Consider the following 17547-nt stretch of genomic DNA (forward strand, 5'->3'; position numbering starts at 1 on the left):
ACCAGAAACTTAACTGGACCAGTCACATAAATATTGTGGCAACAAGAGCGGGTCAGAGGCTGGGTATTCTGTGACGAGTGTCTCACCTCCTGACTCCCCAAAGCCTTTCCACCATCTACAAGGCACAAGTCAGGAGTGTGATGGAATACTCTCCACTTGCCTGGATAAGTGCAGCTCCAACAACACTCAAGAAGCTCAACACCATCCAAGACAAAGCAGCCTGCTTGATTGGCACCTCATCCACCACCTTCAACATTCACACCCTCCACCACCGGCGCACCGTGGCTGCAGTGTGTATCATCTATAAAATGCACTGCATCAACTCACCACAGCTTCTTCGGCAGCACCTCCCAAACCCGTGACTTCTACCACCTAGAAGGACAAGGGCAGCGGGTGCATGGGAGCAACATCACCTGCAAGTTCCCTTCCAAGTCGTACCCCATCCTGCATTGGAAATATATCGTCGTTCCTTCATCATCGCTGGGTCAAAATCATGGAACTCCCTCCCTAACAGCACTGTGGGAGTACCTTTACCACAAGGCCTGCAGCTGTTCAAGAGGTGGCTCACCACCACCTTCTCAAGGACAATTAGAGACAGGCAATAAATACTGGCCATGCCAGTAACACCCACATCCCGGAATTAATTTTACAAAAAGTACTTTTGAAGTAGGAAACGTGGCAGTATGTGCTCACAAACAGTGATGGTGACCAGATAATCTGTTTTAGTGATGCTGATTGATAAATATTGGCCAGGTCACCAGGAATAACTCCCCTGCTCTTCTTTGAAGTAATGCAATGGGATCTTTTATGTTGAATATTTCATCTGATATAGACATCACCTCCGACAGTGCAGCACTCCCTCAGTACTGCACTAGAGTGTCAACTTAGATTCTTTGTGTTCCGGTCTCTGGTGTGGGACTTGAACCTATGACCTTCTGACTTAAAGGCAAGTGTCCTACCCACTGAACCACAGCTAACACTGACAAAAGGAGGGAAGCAGAGCAGCTAGAGGCCCAAGGGCTCTGCAGGGGATTCGCGTGCCAAGGCCTTGCGATGATGGGCAGGTCAGAAAGAGAATGCATGCAGGAAGGGGAGAGTTCTGAGGCCTGTTGGGTGTCAGCGAAGTAAGTACATTTTAAATTAAATTAAAACAGACCTGACTTTGGCAGGTAATTTAATCAATATAAATAAAAAATAAGTCCACATGTCCAATGATCCCTGAAGGTAGCAGGACAGGTCGATAAGGAGGTTAAGAAGGCATACGAGATACTTGCCTTTATTAGCCGAGGCATAGAATATAAGAGCAGGGAGGTTATGCTTGAACTGTATAAAACACTAGTTAGGCCACAGCTAGAATACTGCGTGCAGCTCTGGTCACCTCATTACAGGAAAGATGTGATTGCACTCGAGGCGGTACAGAGGAGATTTACGAGGATGTTGCATGGACTGTAGAATTTTAGCTATGAGGAAAGGTTGGTTAGGCTGGGGTTGTTTTCTTTGGAATAGAGGAGGCTGAGGGGAGGCCTAATTGAGGTGTATAATATTATGAGGGGCCTAGATAGAGTGGATAGGACAGACCTATTTCCCTTAGCAGAGGGGTCAATAACCAGGGGACATAGATTTAAAGTAAATTCGTAGGAGATTTAGAGGGAATTTATAGGGAAATCTTTTCACCCAGAGAACGGTGTGGGTCTGGAACTCACTGCCTGAAAGGATAGTAGAGACAAAAATCCTCACCACATTTAAAAAAGTACTTGCATATGCACTTGAAGTGCCGTAACCTGCAAGGCTATGGACCAAGAGCTGGAAAGTGGGATTAGGCTGGATTGCTCTTTGTCGGCCGGTATGGACACGATGGGCCAAATGGCCTCCTTCTGTGCTGTAAATTTCTATGATTCTATGAATAGAAAAGTGTGGTGGTATGTGGTTATGGGAATAATTGAAGGAAATGGACTCAGAGAAGTTAAAAAGATAAATGGAGTGAAAATTGAGCGGCTTCGAGAACGGCCAGCCGATCCACAAGGCCAGCAAATGTCTGGGCAACTAGTTGGAAATATATGTCGGGGACTTGAGGCCAAGTGTTGTTTTCAGGTGAAGTGGGGTTAGAGGGTGGGCGATAATTGGCCCACAGTACACAGATATAATACATTTTAAAGTCACAGCCGGAAATTCTAATCCCCAAGGATGAGGGCGAGTGGGAAGACAAAAATGTTTTAATTCTAAAACCTGACTCCAACCCACCTCAAAGTGTCCACTTCTGTTTTTAATGGATGCGGGTTGGGGGGGGAGGGTAGGGCGGCGGCGACCAACCTACTCTCAGGTAGCGAGTCGGTCACTCAAATATTTTAAGGCGGCTGGCTGCGTGCCTTCATTTTAACTAAATTTTTATTTTTAACACATGGAGGCCTCGATTCCCAGCATGTAAAGGGAGGCGGGAAGGGCCGAATCCATGAGGTAAGTGCCTTTATTGCACTGCTTGTGAGCAGGAGTCTTTCCTTCAGGCCCCACAAGCTTACCTCCACATGATTGGACCCCTGCGATCGACCAACACCATCCCCCCCAGGCCACGATGTTTGAATCCCTCCCCTATGATGTTGGATTCACCCCTGATGGTGGCCGAATACCGCTCGCGATGTCGGACTTGCGTGACATCCGCTTCCTGTTGATTTCCATCCCAACGGACAGGCAGCCTATCAATCTGGCTGGCTGTTGGGCAGGAAACCTGTTGAAAAAATGTAAAAGCCATTCTGCCATTAGACCAGCAGGACGTACGAGAAGCCCTTCCGGGTTTCTCGTCCGAAAATCCTCCCTCTCCGCGCTTTTCCCGGCTCCGAATAAATATCAGGACCAAAATGTTTCTATTTCCACATCAGGCTTGCTTCCTCCTAAACCTGGTCCAGTTCCCACATTATTTTCCCTGCTCCACTCTATTCTTGCTCCAACTCAGCTCTCATTCATTTTTAAATAAAGGCCTGGATTTTACGGGACCTATGACCACATATGCACAGCGTACGCGGCTGTAAATGTCCTGCAGGTTCCGGGTTTCCGCTTGTGCTGCGCATGCACAAAAACTCAGAACTTGGGATCTGTCAAGTTTCAGCTGGGCAGATCATTGCATCCCCGGGAAATGGACTTTCACTAGTGCAGGTTCGGCTATTTGTCCAACTGCTGCCCAGCGAATGCCCACAAAACTCTTACGCCTGGTAAAAGCAGGCATAGGGCCTTTTACCAACATAAGGATTTAAAGAAATATTAAAATACGTTTATTAAAAAAAAATTTTAAGTTTAAAATTAGTACAGGTTATTTTGGACCCTTTAAAAATGTTTATATTTATTTTTCAAATAATTACATTTTTGCTTTAATTGTATTTTAATTTATTTTTATTTAAGTTGTGTGAAATTTGTGTTTTTTAGGTGATTCCTATTAAGTATATGGGAATTCCATACATAAATGGAATCGCCATAAGCATAATAGGGATCTCCCTTTCTCATTGGTTGGGCTGGCCCACGTTATCCCAGGGACACTTGCGAACTGCATGCGCCCTGGAATACGTGGGCCTTTACGCAGGAGTATGCCTGCAGGCCCAGGAGTGCGAGTCTTCGTAGGTACGGGACCATCAGGTAGGTTCGTACTTTTCTTGTGGTGCGGAGGTGTTTGTCCAACTGCAAATTCAGGTCCAATATATTAACAATTAAACTCTTCTGAATTTTCTTTCTGGCTTCCAATCACGCTTTCTCGTATATCTGCAGGCACCCATCCCCCTGGATTCATGCCACGCCCTCCCTTTATTTCATGGTGTCTCTCTTGTTTTTCATAGCCACTTTTTTATTCCACACGACTTCACTAATTTAATTACCATTTATTTAATATACAATTGTATTTTTTTTAACTAGGCTCCCTTTCCCAATGCTTACAAAGCCCAAAAACCCCTCCGCTGTTCTCAAATCCAAATACTCTCTCCCACTATGGTCTGACATCCGAGATCCACCTGCCCATTATAACCAGACATCAACACTCTCCTCAACAATTCCCTTAGCCCCAGACCACCCATTCCTCACTGCTTTAACACACACTCCACTATTCCTAAACTCCAGGGTCTCAGTTTAGTATTTCATCTAAAACTCAGCACATCCACCAGTGCATCACTTCCTCACTGCTACACTGAAGTGTTAGCCTAAATTATGTTCCTACTCTGGAGTGGGACTCTTGCTTCTGACTCAGAGGCAAGTGTGCTACCACTGAGCCAAGGCTGGGACTTAAATAGCTTTAATCACATAAAATAATGTAACTTCCAACTTCCTATAAGCAATCCCATGTGACACCTACTAAGATTTATATACATCTCGCATCTATCCTTTCGGTATTTTAGAAATTAGGCATTACACTTTAATATTGATGGTCACAAATGACATCAAGGTAAACTATCTCTGCTCATGATTTTCAACCTGTCTGCAGTCTTTGACACAGTTGACCACACCTCCTTCAATGTCTCTTCCCCATCGTCTAGCTGGGTGGGACTGCAATCGTATGGTTCCATTCTTATCTATCTAATCGTAGCCAGAGAATCACCTGCAATGGCTTCTCTTCCCGCTCCCGCATCGTTACCTCTGGTGGTCCCCCAAGCATCTACCCTTGGCCCCCTCTTATTACTCATCTACATGCTGCCCCTCTGCAAGATGATCCAAAAACACAGCATCAGTTTCAACATGTACACTGACGACACCCAGCTCTACCTCACCACCACTTCTCTCTGCCTCTCCGCTGTCTCTAACTTTTCAGTCTGCTTGTCCGACATTCAGTACTGGATGAACACAAATTTCCTCCAACGAAATATTGGGAAGACCTAAGCCACTGCCAAAAAATCCGTTCCCTTGCCACCGACTCCATCCCTCTCCCTCGCATCTGTCTGAAGCTGAACCAGACTGTTCGCAACCTTGCTGTCTTATTTGACCCGAAATGAGTTTCTGACCACATATCCACATTATAACTAAGACCGCTTATTTCCACCTCTGTAACATCGCCCGACTCGGTTCCTGGCTCAGCTCATCTGCTGCTGAAACCCTCATCCATGCCTTTTTTACCTCAAGACTTGACTATTCCAATTCACTCCTGTCTGGCCTCCCACGTTCTAACCTATGTAAAGTTTAGGTCATCCAAAACTCGGCTGCCCATGTCCTAACTCGCACCAAGTCCCATTCACCCATCACCCCTGTGCTCGCTGACCTACATTGGCTCCCGATTAAGCAATGCCTCAATCTAAAAGTTTCATCCTTGTTTTCAAATCCTTCCATGGCCTCGCTCCTCCCTATTAAGCGAGTGCAGCGAAGGTTCACCAGACTGATTCCCGGGATGGCAGGACTGACATATGAGGAGAGACTGGATTATTTGGGCCTGTATTCACTGGAGTTTAGAAGGATGAGAGGGGATCTCATAGATACATATAAAATTCTGATGGGACTAGACAGGTTAGATGCAGGAAGAATGTTCCCGATGTTGGGGAAGTCCAGAACCAGGGGTCACAGTCGAAGGATAAGGGGTAAGCCATTTAGGACTGAGCTGAGGAGAAACCTCTTCACTCAGAGAGTTGTTGACCTGTGAAATTCTCTACCGCAGAGAGTTGTTGATGCCAGTTCATTGGATATATTCAAGAGGGAGTTAGATATGGCCCTTACAGCTAAAGGGATCAAGGGGTATGGAGAGAAAGCAGGAAAGGGGTACTGAGGTGAATGATCAGCCATGATCTTATTGAATGGTGGTGCAGGCTCGAAGGGCCGAATGGCCTACTCCTGCACCTATTTTCTATATTTCTATCTTTGTAATCTCCTCCAGCCCCACAACCTCCTGAGATATCTGTGCTCCTCTAATTCTGACCTCTTGAGAATCCCTGATTATAATCGCTCAACCATTGGTGGCCATGCCTTCAGTTGCCAAGGCCTTAAGCTCTGGAATTTCCTCCCTAAACCTCTCTGACTCTCTATCGCTCTCTCTCCTCCTTTAAGACGCTCCTTAAAACCTACCTCTTTGACCAAGATTTTGCTCATCTGCCCGAATTGTTCCTTATGTGGTTTGGTGTCAAATTTTTTCTTATAACATTCCTGTGAAGCGCCTTGGGACATTTTACTACTTTAAAGGTGCTATAAAGGGCTCAGTTTTCCCCAGTGATTTGCGCCATTTTTTTGGAGCAGGCTGCTCTTTTTGGCCTAAGTTGAAAAACCACAGTTTCCCCAATCAATTTGCACCAGTGTTAGATAAAATTTTTTTTAGGTCAGTTTTTTTTTCAGCCAAAGTGGGCGTAACCAGCCACCTTTGCCAATTCTGGCCATTTAGGGAGCTTTGGCTAGCTGAGACTTCAGTTGTGCTTAGACCAGCATATGTGGCCTCTGCAGAACAACCTTCCAGAGAGTTAAGGAAATTGGCGCAGGAGATGCCCGGACACACTAAAAGAATTGAAAAACACATAGCAGCAACTTACCTCCAAGACCCCGCTCGAAGGCTTTCCGGTCCTGAGAGTGAGAGAGAGAGACAGAGAGAGACTGACTGACTGACTGACTCTATGGGCCCAAGTTTCCACATGATTTGCGCCTGATTTTTAGGAGCAACTGGTGGAGAACGGACTATCTTAGAAATCGCAATTCTCCACATTTTTTTTTCTGCAGTTCTGGTCAGGTAGAACAGTTCTACTTTGGAACAGAATTTTTTCTTCAAAAGGGGGCGTGTCCGGCTACTGACTCCTGATTTGAAAGTTTCCACAGTGAAAACGTACTCCAAACTAACTTAGAATGGAGCAAGTGAAGATTTTTGTAGAACTGAAAAAACTTGTTCTGCACATTAAAAAATCAGGCGCAGGTTACAAATTAGGCGTCCAGAACGAGGTGTGGGGGGAGGGGGGGGGAAGGGAACTCATTAAATTCTACAATAAATCCTTATTTATACTTATACAAATATTATACAAATAAATCCAACCTGAATAAACATTTATAAGCAAAGAAAAGATTAAATAAACCATCTTCCTACCTGTGTGAAAGTGCTTCAGCCAGGGAGAATGCTGCAGCAAGCCTCACAAAATGAGGCAGCCGTTCCCGAACGCTGGGGGGGGGGGGGGGGGGGGGGGGAGAAGGAAGCCGTTCCAGACGGCGGGCGGGTGGGAGGGAGGGGACCGACCGCCGACCGAACGTGGGGGGGGGGGGTGGGGGGAGGAAGCCGTTTCAGACGGCGGGCGGGAGGGAACCAACCGACCGAACGCAGGGGAGGAAGCCGTTCCAGACGGTGGGGAGGGACCGAATGCAGGGGGGCGGGGGAGCTGTTCCGGGCAGGCGAGCGGGGGGAGGGGGGGAGTGCAGGCCCCGACCGACCGAATGCAGCGGGGGGGGGGGGGGGGAGGGGGGAGAGGAAGCCGTTCCAGACGGCGGGAGGGAGGGAGGGAAGGAGACAGAAGGCTGCAGGAAGCCTCAGAAATTGAGGAGCCATTTCCCGACGGCAAAAGGGGGAGGCTGTCGGGAAATGGCTGCCTCAACTTTCTGAGGCTTTCTGAGGCTTCCTGCAGCTTCTCAGTGCTGATGTGCTGATGGCAATGTGCTTTTATTAAAAAATGTTCAAAAACTAAACAGCTACAAAGAACTACAAAAATGGCCGAGTGCCAATGTTTCCTTCACACTGCGCGTGCGCGAACGCTCCAACGCGCACGCGCAGCATTGCCGGCAGGAAAAAAACTAATTTAAATAGTACCCGCCCCCTCCCACTTACAAAATAGTACCCGCCCCCCTGGACGCCGCGCCAAACAGTCAAGGAGCTGCAGGGTGCTCCAGAATCGCGCGTTTTTTTTTCCGGCGCCCAGCTCGGAGGGGCGCCCGTTTTTTATCATGTGGAAACTTGGGCCCTATGTGCAGGGACCGAGAGTGGGACCGGATCGGCAAGCCCTCGTGTTGGGAGCTGGCTGTATGCTTCACTTTGCAGCCTCAGCTTACATTGTGTCCCTGGTTACCATGGCAGCCCGATCTTTTTGGCGCAGATCAAGGCTCCACCCCCAAAACTAAAGGTCGGGTTACGCCACTCCAAAATGAAAAAATCCAACGGGGAAACTTAGAATTTTTTTTGGAGTACTTAGGCCCCCAAAAATCGGGTGGAACTGTTCAAGAACGGCAAAAAAATGCATTGGGGAAAATTGAGCCCATAAATACAAGTTGTTGTTGTTGTTGGAAACAATCTTTTTTTTTTAAAAAAGAGAAGGAAAGCCAATCTTTGACTCGGAGCTGGAAATGTGCAAGTATCTACAACTGCTGTTCGATTTCATCAGTTTCTCAGTGGTTAGTTGTTTGCATTTGCCAATTTAGAGGAGCAGCCTAAAAAGGCACAGGTCAAACTAAGAGTTTAACATTGTAACCATGCTCTAGACTAAAACTACTTATGAGTGCTGCCATGGAAGATCTGCTAGTGTTTTAAAAATAATTGTCCTGTGATGCATGGCAAAGAAAAGACAGTTTAAATAAAATAGCTGAAATATTTCCACTTTCCTTGGGAGAAATCTCCGACAAAATTGTTTCCCCTCAGTTAAATTAATCCCCACAGTGAGTTGGAAAGTTTTATTTTCTTCCATATTATGAGGGAAAAAAATTCTTGTACAAACATAGCCTTAGTCTCACTTTACTGGCTGCTCTGGCATCAGCTATAGCAAGAGCTTTCCTCAGAGCTGGCAGACCTCACCTTTGACTTCAGGTCTGAGATTATGAGACTGTAACAAAATTGACCAGTTTCCTGCTCCGTCTTTTGAACCTCTCTCTCTTGTGAAAATGATACATGACCCTGACAAGCTAGCCATACTTGAGCTCACATTTTGGCCAGGGTCTCTGTGCCATCCCAGTGTTTTGGTAATAAATCAGTTGGTATGAATAATGATAATTACCAGGCATTTAAAGAAAAGTGATGATCATTCATTCCCTGAAGAGTTTCTTGTGCCCTTCAGTGATTGTAATATTTTGGTTACATAGACAGATACAATTTTAACCTATTTAAACATATGCATTACCCATTATGACCTACTGTACAGTATATTCTATTATTACACCGGGTATCATTGTGAAATATTGCTACATGACTATACATAGAATGACATAGATTTAACAGCACAGAAACAGTCCTTTCGGCCCAACTGTTCCGTGTCAGTCTTTATGCTCCACGTGAGCCTCTTCCCACCCTACTTCAACTAATGAGCTTGTGAGTACAGAAATAGGATGATAGAGCAGATGAACGCATGGCTGGAGAGATGGTGCAGGAGGGAGGGCTTTAGATTCCTGAGGCATTGGGACCGCTTCTGGGGGAGGTAGAATCTGTACAAGCCAGAAGGGTTACACTTCAACAGAGCCGGGACCAATATCCTCGCGGAGGGGGGGTGTGGCGGGGGGGGGGCGGGAGCGGTTTCTAGTGCTGTTGGGATGGGTTTAAACTAGCTTTTCAGGGGGATAGGAACTTGAGAATAGATTCAGTAGGGAGAGAAGTAAAGCTGGAATTGGAAAGTAAGAATGTAGAAAGTGAATTTGAAGGACAGAGGAAACAAGGGCTAGAAAGTAGTCAACAAGGAGGTCTGGCTGTACTAAATGGTATATACTTCAATGCAAGGAGTATAGCGAATAAGGCAGATGAGCTGAGGGCACAGGTAGACACTTGGGAGTATGATATAGCTATTACAGAGACATGGCTAAAAGAGGAGCAGGTATGGCAGCTCAACATTCCCGGTTACAGGATTTTCAGACGGGATAGGGAGGGAGTAAAAAGGGAGGGGCTGTCGCAGTAAAGAAATTATTACAGCTGTGAGGAGGGATGCTATGTTAGAGGGATCATCAAACGAGGCCATATGGGTTGAACAGAAAAACAAAAAGGGGCGATCACATTGCTGGGAGTGTACAATAGACCACCAAAAACAGTGAGAGGGAGATAGAAGAGCAAGTATGTAGGCAAATTTCTGAGAAGTGCAAAAACTATAGGGCAGTAATAGTAGGGGATTTCAACGACCCTAATATTAATTGGGCCAAAATTAGTGTGAAGGATATAGAGGGTGCGGAATTCCTAAAATGTTTTCAAGAGAACTTTTTTAGCCCAACACGGGAGGGGGCGGTTCTGGATTTAGTTTTCGGGAATGATGCTAGGCAGGTGGAAGGGACATCAGTGGGAGAGCATTTTGGTGCTAGTGACCATAATTCTGTTAGATTTAAGGTAGTTATGGAAAAGGACAAGGATAGACAAGGAATAAAAGTTCTAAATTGGGGAAAAGCCAACTTTGCTAAGCTGAGAAGTGATTTGGCCAAAGTGGACTGGAAACTGCCACTTGAAGTTAAATCAGTGTCAGGGCAGTGAGAGGCATTCAAGGAGGAGATCTGCAGGGTTCAAGCCAAATATGTACCCTTAAAGAAAATGAGTGGGACTAACAAATCTAGAGCAGGGTAGGATGAAGAAAAAAAGGGAAGTTTATGACAGATACCGAGGGCTAAATACTACAGAATCTGTAGAGGAGTATAGAAAGACCAAGGGTGAAATTAAAAGGGATATTAGAAAAGCAAAGAGAGCATGAAAAATTCTTGGCAAGTAAAATCAAGGAAAACCCAAAGATGTTTTATAAATATATTAAGAGCAAGAGGATAACTAAAGAAAAAGTAGGGCCTATTAGAGACCATGAAGGTAATCTGTGTGTGGAGGCGGAAGATGTGGGTATGGTTGTTAATGAATACTTTGCTTCTGTTTTCACAAAAAAGAGGGGTGATGCAGACACTGCTATCGAGGAGTATGAAATATTAGATGAAATAAACATAGGGAGAGAGAAGGTATTAAGGGGTTTAGCAGCTTTGAAAGTGGGTAAGTCCCCAGGCCCGGATGAAATGTATCCCAGGCTGCTAAGTGAACAAAAGATGAAATAGCAGAGGCTTTGACCATCATTTTCCAATGCTCTCTGGTTTCAGGTGTGATGCCAGATGACTGGAGGACTGCTAATATGGTACCTTTGTTTAAGAAAGTAAAAAGGGATCGACCGAGTAATTACAGGCCAGTCAGCCTAACCTCAGTGGTGGGAAAATTATTGGAAAATATCGTGAAGGACAGGATAAATCTACATTTAGAAACACACGGATTAATCAGGAGCAGTCAGCAAGGATTCGTGTCTGACTAACTTGATTGAATTTTTCAACGAGGTAACCAGGAGGGTCGATGAGGGCAGTACTTATGATGTTGTGTATATGGATTTTAGCAAAGCTTTTGATAAGATCCCACATGGCAGACTAATTACGAAAGTAAAAACCCATGGGATCCAGGGCAAAGTGGCAAGTTGGATCCAAAATTGGCTCAGAGGTAGGAAGCAAAGGGTAATGATTGATGAGTGTTTTTGTGACTGGAAGGATGTTTCCAGTGGGGTTTTGCAGAGCTCAGTACTAGATCCCTTGCTTTTTGTGGTATACATCAATGATCTAGACTTGAATATAGGGGGTATGATTAAGAAGTTTGTAGATGATACAAAAATAGGCTGTGTGGTTGATGAAGTAGAAGAAAGCTGCGGGCTGCAGGAAGATATCAATCAACTGGTCAGGTGGGCAGAACAGTGGCAAATGGAATTTAAACTGGAGAACTGTGAGGTAATGTATTTGGGGAGGGCTAAAAAGGAAAGGGAATACACTTTAAATTGTAGGACACTAAGAAGTGTAGAGGAACAAAGGGACCTTGGAGTGTATCCCTGAAGGTAGCAGGCCAGGTAGATAAGGTGGTTAAGAAGGCATATGGAATGCTTGCCTTTATTAGCCAAGAATATAAGAGCAGGGGGGTTGAACTGTATAAAACACTGGTTAGGCCACAGCTGGAGTACTGCGTGCAGTTCTGGTCACCACATTGCAGGAAGGACGTGATTGCACTGGAGAGAGCACAGAGGAAATTTACGAAGATGTTGCCGGGAGTGGAGATTCTTAGCTATGAGGACAGACTGGAAAGGCTGGGTTTGTTTTCCTTGGAACAGAGGAGGCTGAGGGAAGACCTCATTGAGGTGTGTAAAATTATGAGGGGCCTGGAAATAATGGATAGAAAGGGCCTATTTCCCTTAGCAGAGGGATCAACAACCAGGGGGCATAAATTTAAAGTAATTGGTAGAAGGTATAGAGGGGACTTAAGGGAAAATATCTTCATGCAGAGGATTGTGGGGGTCTGGAACTCACTGCATGAAAGTGTGGTAGAGGCAGAAACCCTCACCACATTTAAAAAGTACTTAGATGTACCGTAGTACTTTGAAGTGCCGTAACCTGTAGGGCCACGGACCTGGAGCTGGAATGTGGGATTAAGCTGGATAGCCTCTTGTTGGCCGGTGCGGACACGATGGGCCGAAATGGCTTCCTTCCATTCTGAAAACTTCTATGATTCTATGATTCTAACCCTATCTGCATATTCTTCTATTCCTTTCTCCCTCATTTACTTAGCTAGCTTCCCCTTAATGGCGTCTATGATATTCGCCTCAACTACTCCTTGTGATCGCAAGCCCCACATTATAACCACTCTCTAGATAAAGAAGTTTCTTCTGAATTCCTTATTGGATTTATTAGTGAATTCAAAATATTCTATAAAGTGATTAGAATGTGCCTGGACTACATGAGGAATGGATTAAAGCAAGATTTTCTAAGTTCTTTGGGGTAAAATTCAATATTGCCCCATTTGGGGCGCTAATTATTAAACGTTTGAAAAGTTAGCATCAGGCTGCCTTTGCCTCTTCCCTTCCTTCCCCTAGTCCACCGGACCAAGCTTCCTCTAAGGATCCCCCTGCCATATCCCAGTCCTCACATCTTTCTCCAGTTTCTCTCCGATCTCCCCTCATGACCTTTCCAAGCTCATCCTATCCATGAGACCCACTTCTTGCTCCCTTGATCCTATTCCTACCAAACTGCTGACCACCCAGCTTCCTTTTCTGGCTCCCATTGTTAGCTGACATTGTTATCAGTTCGCTCTCCTCAGGTACTGTCCCCCTCTCTCTCAAAACTATTGTCATCACCCCTCTTCTCAAAAAGCAACCCTCAGTCCCTCCGTCCTTGCAAAGTACTGCCCCATCTCCAACCTCCCTTTCCTCTCCAAAGTCGTTGAACGTGTTGTTGCCTCCCAAATCCATGCCCATCTTTCCCGCAACTCCTAGTTTGAATCCCTCCAATCCGGTTGCCACCCCTGCCACAGTACCGAAACGCTCTCATTAACGTCACAAATGACATCCTTTGCGACAGTGACAAAGGCAAACTATCCCGCCTCATCCTTCTTGACTTATCTACAGCCTTTGACACGGTTGACCACTCTATCCTTCTCCAATGCCTCTCCAATGTCATCCAGCTGGGTGGGACTGCACTTGCCTTGTTCCATTCTTAGCTGTCTAATCGTAGCCAGAGAATCACCTGCAACGGCCTCTCTTCCCACCCCCGCATCGTTATCTCTCGTGCCCACCAAGGATCTATCCTTGGCCTCCTCCTATTTCTCATCTACATGTTGCCCCTTGGCGACACCATTCGGAAACACAGCATCAGTTTCCTCATGTACGCTGATGACACCCAGCTCTACCTCACTACCACTTCTCTCGACCTCTCCACGGTCTCTAGATTGTCAGACTGCGTGTCCGGTATCCAGTTCTAGATGAGCAGAAATTTTCTCCAATTGAATATTGGGAAGACCGAAGACATTGTTTTCGATCACAAACTCCGTTCCCTAGACACTGACTCCATCCCTCTGCCCAACTTCTATCTGAGGCTGAACAAGACTGTTCGCAAACTGGGTGTCATATTTGACCCTGAAATGAGCTTTTGACCACATATTTACAGCATAACTAAGACTGCCTATTTCCACTTCTGTAACATCGCCCATCTCTGCCCTTGGCTCAGCTCATCCGCTGCTGAAGTCCTCATCCATGCCTTTGTTACCTCTAGCCTTGACTATTCCAACGCACTCCTGGCTGGTATCCCACATTCTACCCTACATAAACTAGGGGTGATCCAAAACTCGGCTGCCCATGTCCTAAATCGCACCAAATCCTGCTCACCCATGATCCCTGTATTCGCCGACCTACATTAGCTTCCGGTTAAGCAACGCCTTGATTTCAAAATTCACATCCTTATTTTCAAATCCCTCCATGACCTCGCCCCCTCCCTATCTTTGTAATCTCCTCTAGCCCCACTACCCTCCTGAGATGTCTGCGCTCCTCTAATTCTGCCCTCCTGAGCATCCCTGACTTTAATAGCTCAACCATTTATGGCCGTGTCTTCTGTTCGGTACCGAGCTCTGGAACTCCCTGCCTAAACCTCTCTGCCTTTCTACCTCACATTCCTCCTTCAAGATGCTCCGTAAAACATAGCTCTTAGGCCAAGCTTTTGGTCATTTGCGCTAATTTCTCCTTATGCGGCTCGGTGTCAAATATTTATCACATAATACTCCTGTGAAGTGCCTTGCAACGTTTCACTACGTTAAAAGCGCTATATAAATTCAAGCTGTTGTTAAGAAAAAAAGGTCGCTGCTTACGCTCCAAGAACGAAGTGGAGCGCTAAATCAAGCGCTACATTTCCTTCTTGGAGCGCTAACAGAAGCAGGCGGGGCGGAGACCTCAGAAGTGTTGCACACTGGGCCATGCAGTGCCGCCCCGTTCAAAGGGCCCTTCCCTCCCATAAAGGGAAGGAACATCGCTGCAAGTTGTGCAATATGAAGATGACCTACCTGGATCACCACGGGAGCGGCGAACCTGTGCAATCAGCCCGGCACTCAGCCAGGCTGAACGACCGCGGGCAGGAACCTGCGGAAAAAAACATCAGCAAGAAAGGTAAGTTTTTTTTTACTTACGTCGGCCATCTCGCCTTTAATCGTTCCCCCATAGCGGACCGCCGCCTCATTCACGCCTCCTGCAGCTGCCGGTAATTTTGCCCGTCGCTGTTGCATTTCAGTTCCGGAGCGCACGCCGATGATGCCACGATCTCCGGGCGCAGGAGACTGGGGCGCAATGCTGTATCGTTGTCGCTAAACTGCCGCTGAATATGGCGAGAGTCCATGTCAGCGCTACGCCCAGTCGCAAAGGGGCGCTAACGGGAGGTGCAGATGCACCCAATTTCTCCCCCAATGTCTTTTTGGGTTAGGTCCATACTATGGATCCTTGAGACCTAATAAAAAGTTTAAATCCATTTTCCCATTAATGTTCATGGATCTCAAGTTGCTTTTAGAACAGACCTTGATATTCTGAGGTAGGATTTATCCAGCAATAGGTCACAGACACTAACAACAGCCGTTTACAGACCTCTTGATCCATAAAATTAAAACACGGTTAAGAAACATAGGGGTCATTTTCTGAGGAAGCACTAACAGCAGGTAACCCCATCCGGGATTTTCTGATATATGTTTGTGGTAGGTGAGGTTCTGTGTTGCTGATGTATTCTTGGAAAATGTTCCCTATATAAGTACAAATAGGACAGAATTGCCTGAGCTTCAAAATCTCGACCGCCAAGGCTGATAGGCCAAATTTGGCTGTAGTTTGCACACTGATCAGTTAAACCCTTCTGTAACAAATTCTCAACCATTCAGCTTTTAATGTCACTGGCATTTCAAGATTCATTTTAAGAACTGTCTCTGAATTGAGTTTTTGTGCAATTTGTATAAGTATGTAAGAAATAAAATGTTTGTGAGACATTATGCAGTCTGAATGTTTAGGTCATTAAGATAGAAAAATTAGAACAGTTTGGCAGCTGCCAAGCAGGCTCCGTGGACTCCAGCAAGAAGGTACGGGTTTGAATCTTCAGCCGGAATTTTGCCGGCGCTTAGCGGATGGGATGGTTGTTAAATTTATAACGATTGACAGCAGGTCGGGATCCCACTGTCAAGGCACCGTCATGCTACTTTCCCAGGTGTCGGGTCTGTCAATGCTGAACAAACCTGACACGCAGCGGTGGAGGGGGCAAGTTAGGTCATTATGATCTTGTTAAGAGCATATTAGAAAGAATTTTGAGCTGAACTTACCATTTTACCAGGTTCTCCACGGGGTTTACGCTGCTCGAGGATCACGTCAGGTAAGGACATCAGGAGTTGTGTGATGATTAATTCATTTTTTTTACTTGACAGCTGCAATTGCACTATAAAAGCTCCCATCTCACAGCTGTTCATGATCTAAGATCAAAAGCTGTTGCTTACTGCATTTGGAAGGGATATTCAGCTTTATGCAGGTTGCAAGTGTTTGGAGCAATCTCTCTATCCAGTGTCACTTCATTGGAACAACCTCTCTCACCATTGACAGATCGCTTCTGTCATCTCTACTTCACCTGTCATCTTATATTAGCATCGGTGCCATTGAAACTATTTCACCTTGGTCCTCAGAATCTCATCACGATCAGCCCCAACATCAGCAGCACCAGGCACACCAGCAGCACCGACAACACCAACCTTCTCTGCAATCAACCGATGCTGCACAGGACACAGGGCATCAGCACCCGACCACATTGCTGCCCGGGAGGCCAGGGATGGCCTCACCATGGCCAGCTTTACTTCAATTAACGCTGTACCTCCTGGCTGCCACATTTTGCGCCAGGTTGGCACCACTGCACATCAACACCATAAAGCATCCCTATAATGTCCAAGTCATTGCTTTAACACTCATCTCCATTGCGGGGGAGGGGGGGTACCGTTATGTCTCACCATTCACTGCAACTCACTGAGCCATTTCCAAAGGTGCACACAAATCTGTCCAAGAACACAAAGGGTTAGAAATTCGGTTTTCAGCGCTGTATTTTTTTGCCAAAATTACCGTTTTCGCTTTGCTACCGCTGGTAGGCCTGATATTTAATCTTTAATTTGCGCAGCGGTAAAAATCGGCGTTGCACGAGGATTCGCGGGCAAACCACGAATTTCGGCAACTTTAGTCCGAGGCCGATACCATTGCAAGAGAGGCCTCGGGAGGGTGGAAATACATGAAAAAAAATTGGAAAAAAACAACAAAAAAAATTAACAAAACATTCACAAAACCCTTACCTACTAAATGGCTGAAAAATAATTAAAAACTAAAAACTATAACTTACCTTTTTGCAGGCCTTCATACTTACCACTGCTGGCAGGGCTGCAACGACAGTTTTTTCCCCTGTCAGTATTCTGAGTGCAGACTATGGGTGCAGGGAGAGCCAAATCTTTGGCAAAAATGCTATTTCGGGTTTTGCACGGCCAACCTTTTTTCGCCAAATATGGTGAAATATCACCAAAAACCCAGTCGCAAAGTCGGCGAATTTCTAGCCATTGTGTTGAAATAAAGATTTCAATGTTTGACTCCACATTAACAGAAAATTTACATGATCATTGCATAAAACACCCAAGTGCCTACCCTTGTGTGTTTTTAGTTGATATGATTGGACAAGGTTGAGAGTGAGGGTTGGCTAGTGAGATGGGGAAGTGATAATGTAGAGCGAGAGGGATGGGTGGAGTTGCAAAGTAAGTTCTCTTCGGCCCATTGGAAGGGAAGAGGACCTCCCTGCGTGCTGTGACTCCCTCCATAAGCACCTTTGTGCAGTGCTTGTCAGTGTTTGCAGCACCTC

The 17547-nt window shown here is 45.8% G+C and overlaps 1 protein-coding gene across 5 annotated transcripts in view; it reads left to right on the forward strand.

Moving 5' to 3' along the window:
* prdm5 (PR domain containing 5) overlaps window positions 1–17547 on the forward strand; it is a 479054-nt gene that overhangs the window by 246636 nt on the left and 214871 nt on the right. Inside the window, exon 12 of one of the 5 annotated variants that reach the window (XM_070863981.1) lies at window positions 16000–16038. The exons of the other annotated variants lie outside the window; for them this stretch is intronic. Within the exon in view, the coding sequence (XP_070720082.1) occupies window positions 16000–16038 (39 nt within the window). The remainder of the gene's footprint in view (window positions 1–15999; window positions 16039–17547) is intronic. 5 annotated transcript variants of the gene reach the window in all.

This window comes from Pristiophorus japonicus, chromosome 2, assembly GCF_044704955.1.
Source record: "Pristiophorus japonicus isolate sPriJap1 chromosome 2, sPriJap1.hap1, whole genome shotgun sequence".
In the NCBI taxonomy this organism is placed as follows: domain Eukaryota; kingdom Metazoa; phylum Chordata; class Chondrichthyes; family Pristiophoridae; genus Pristiophorus; species Pristiophorus japonicus.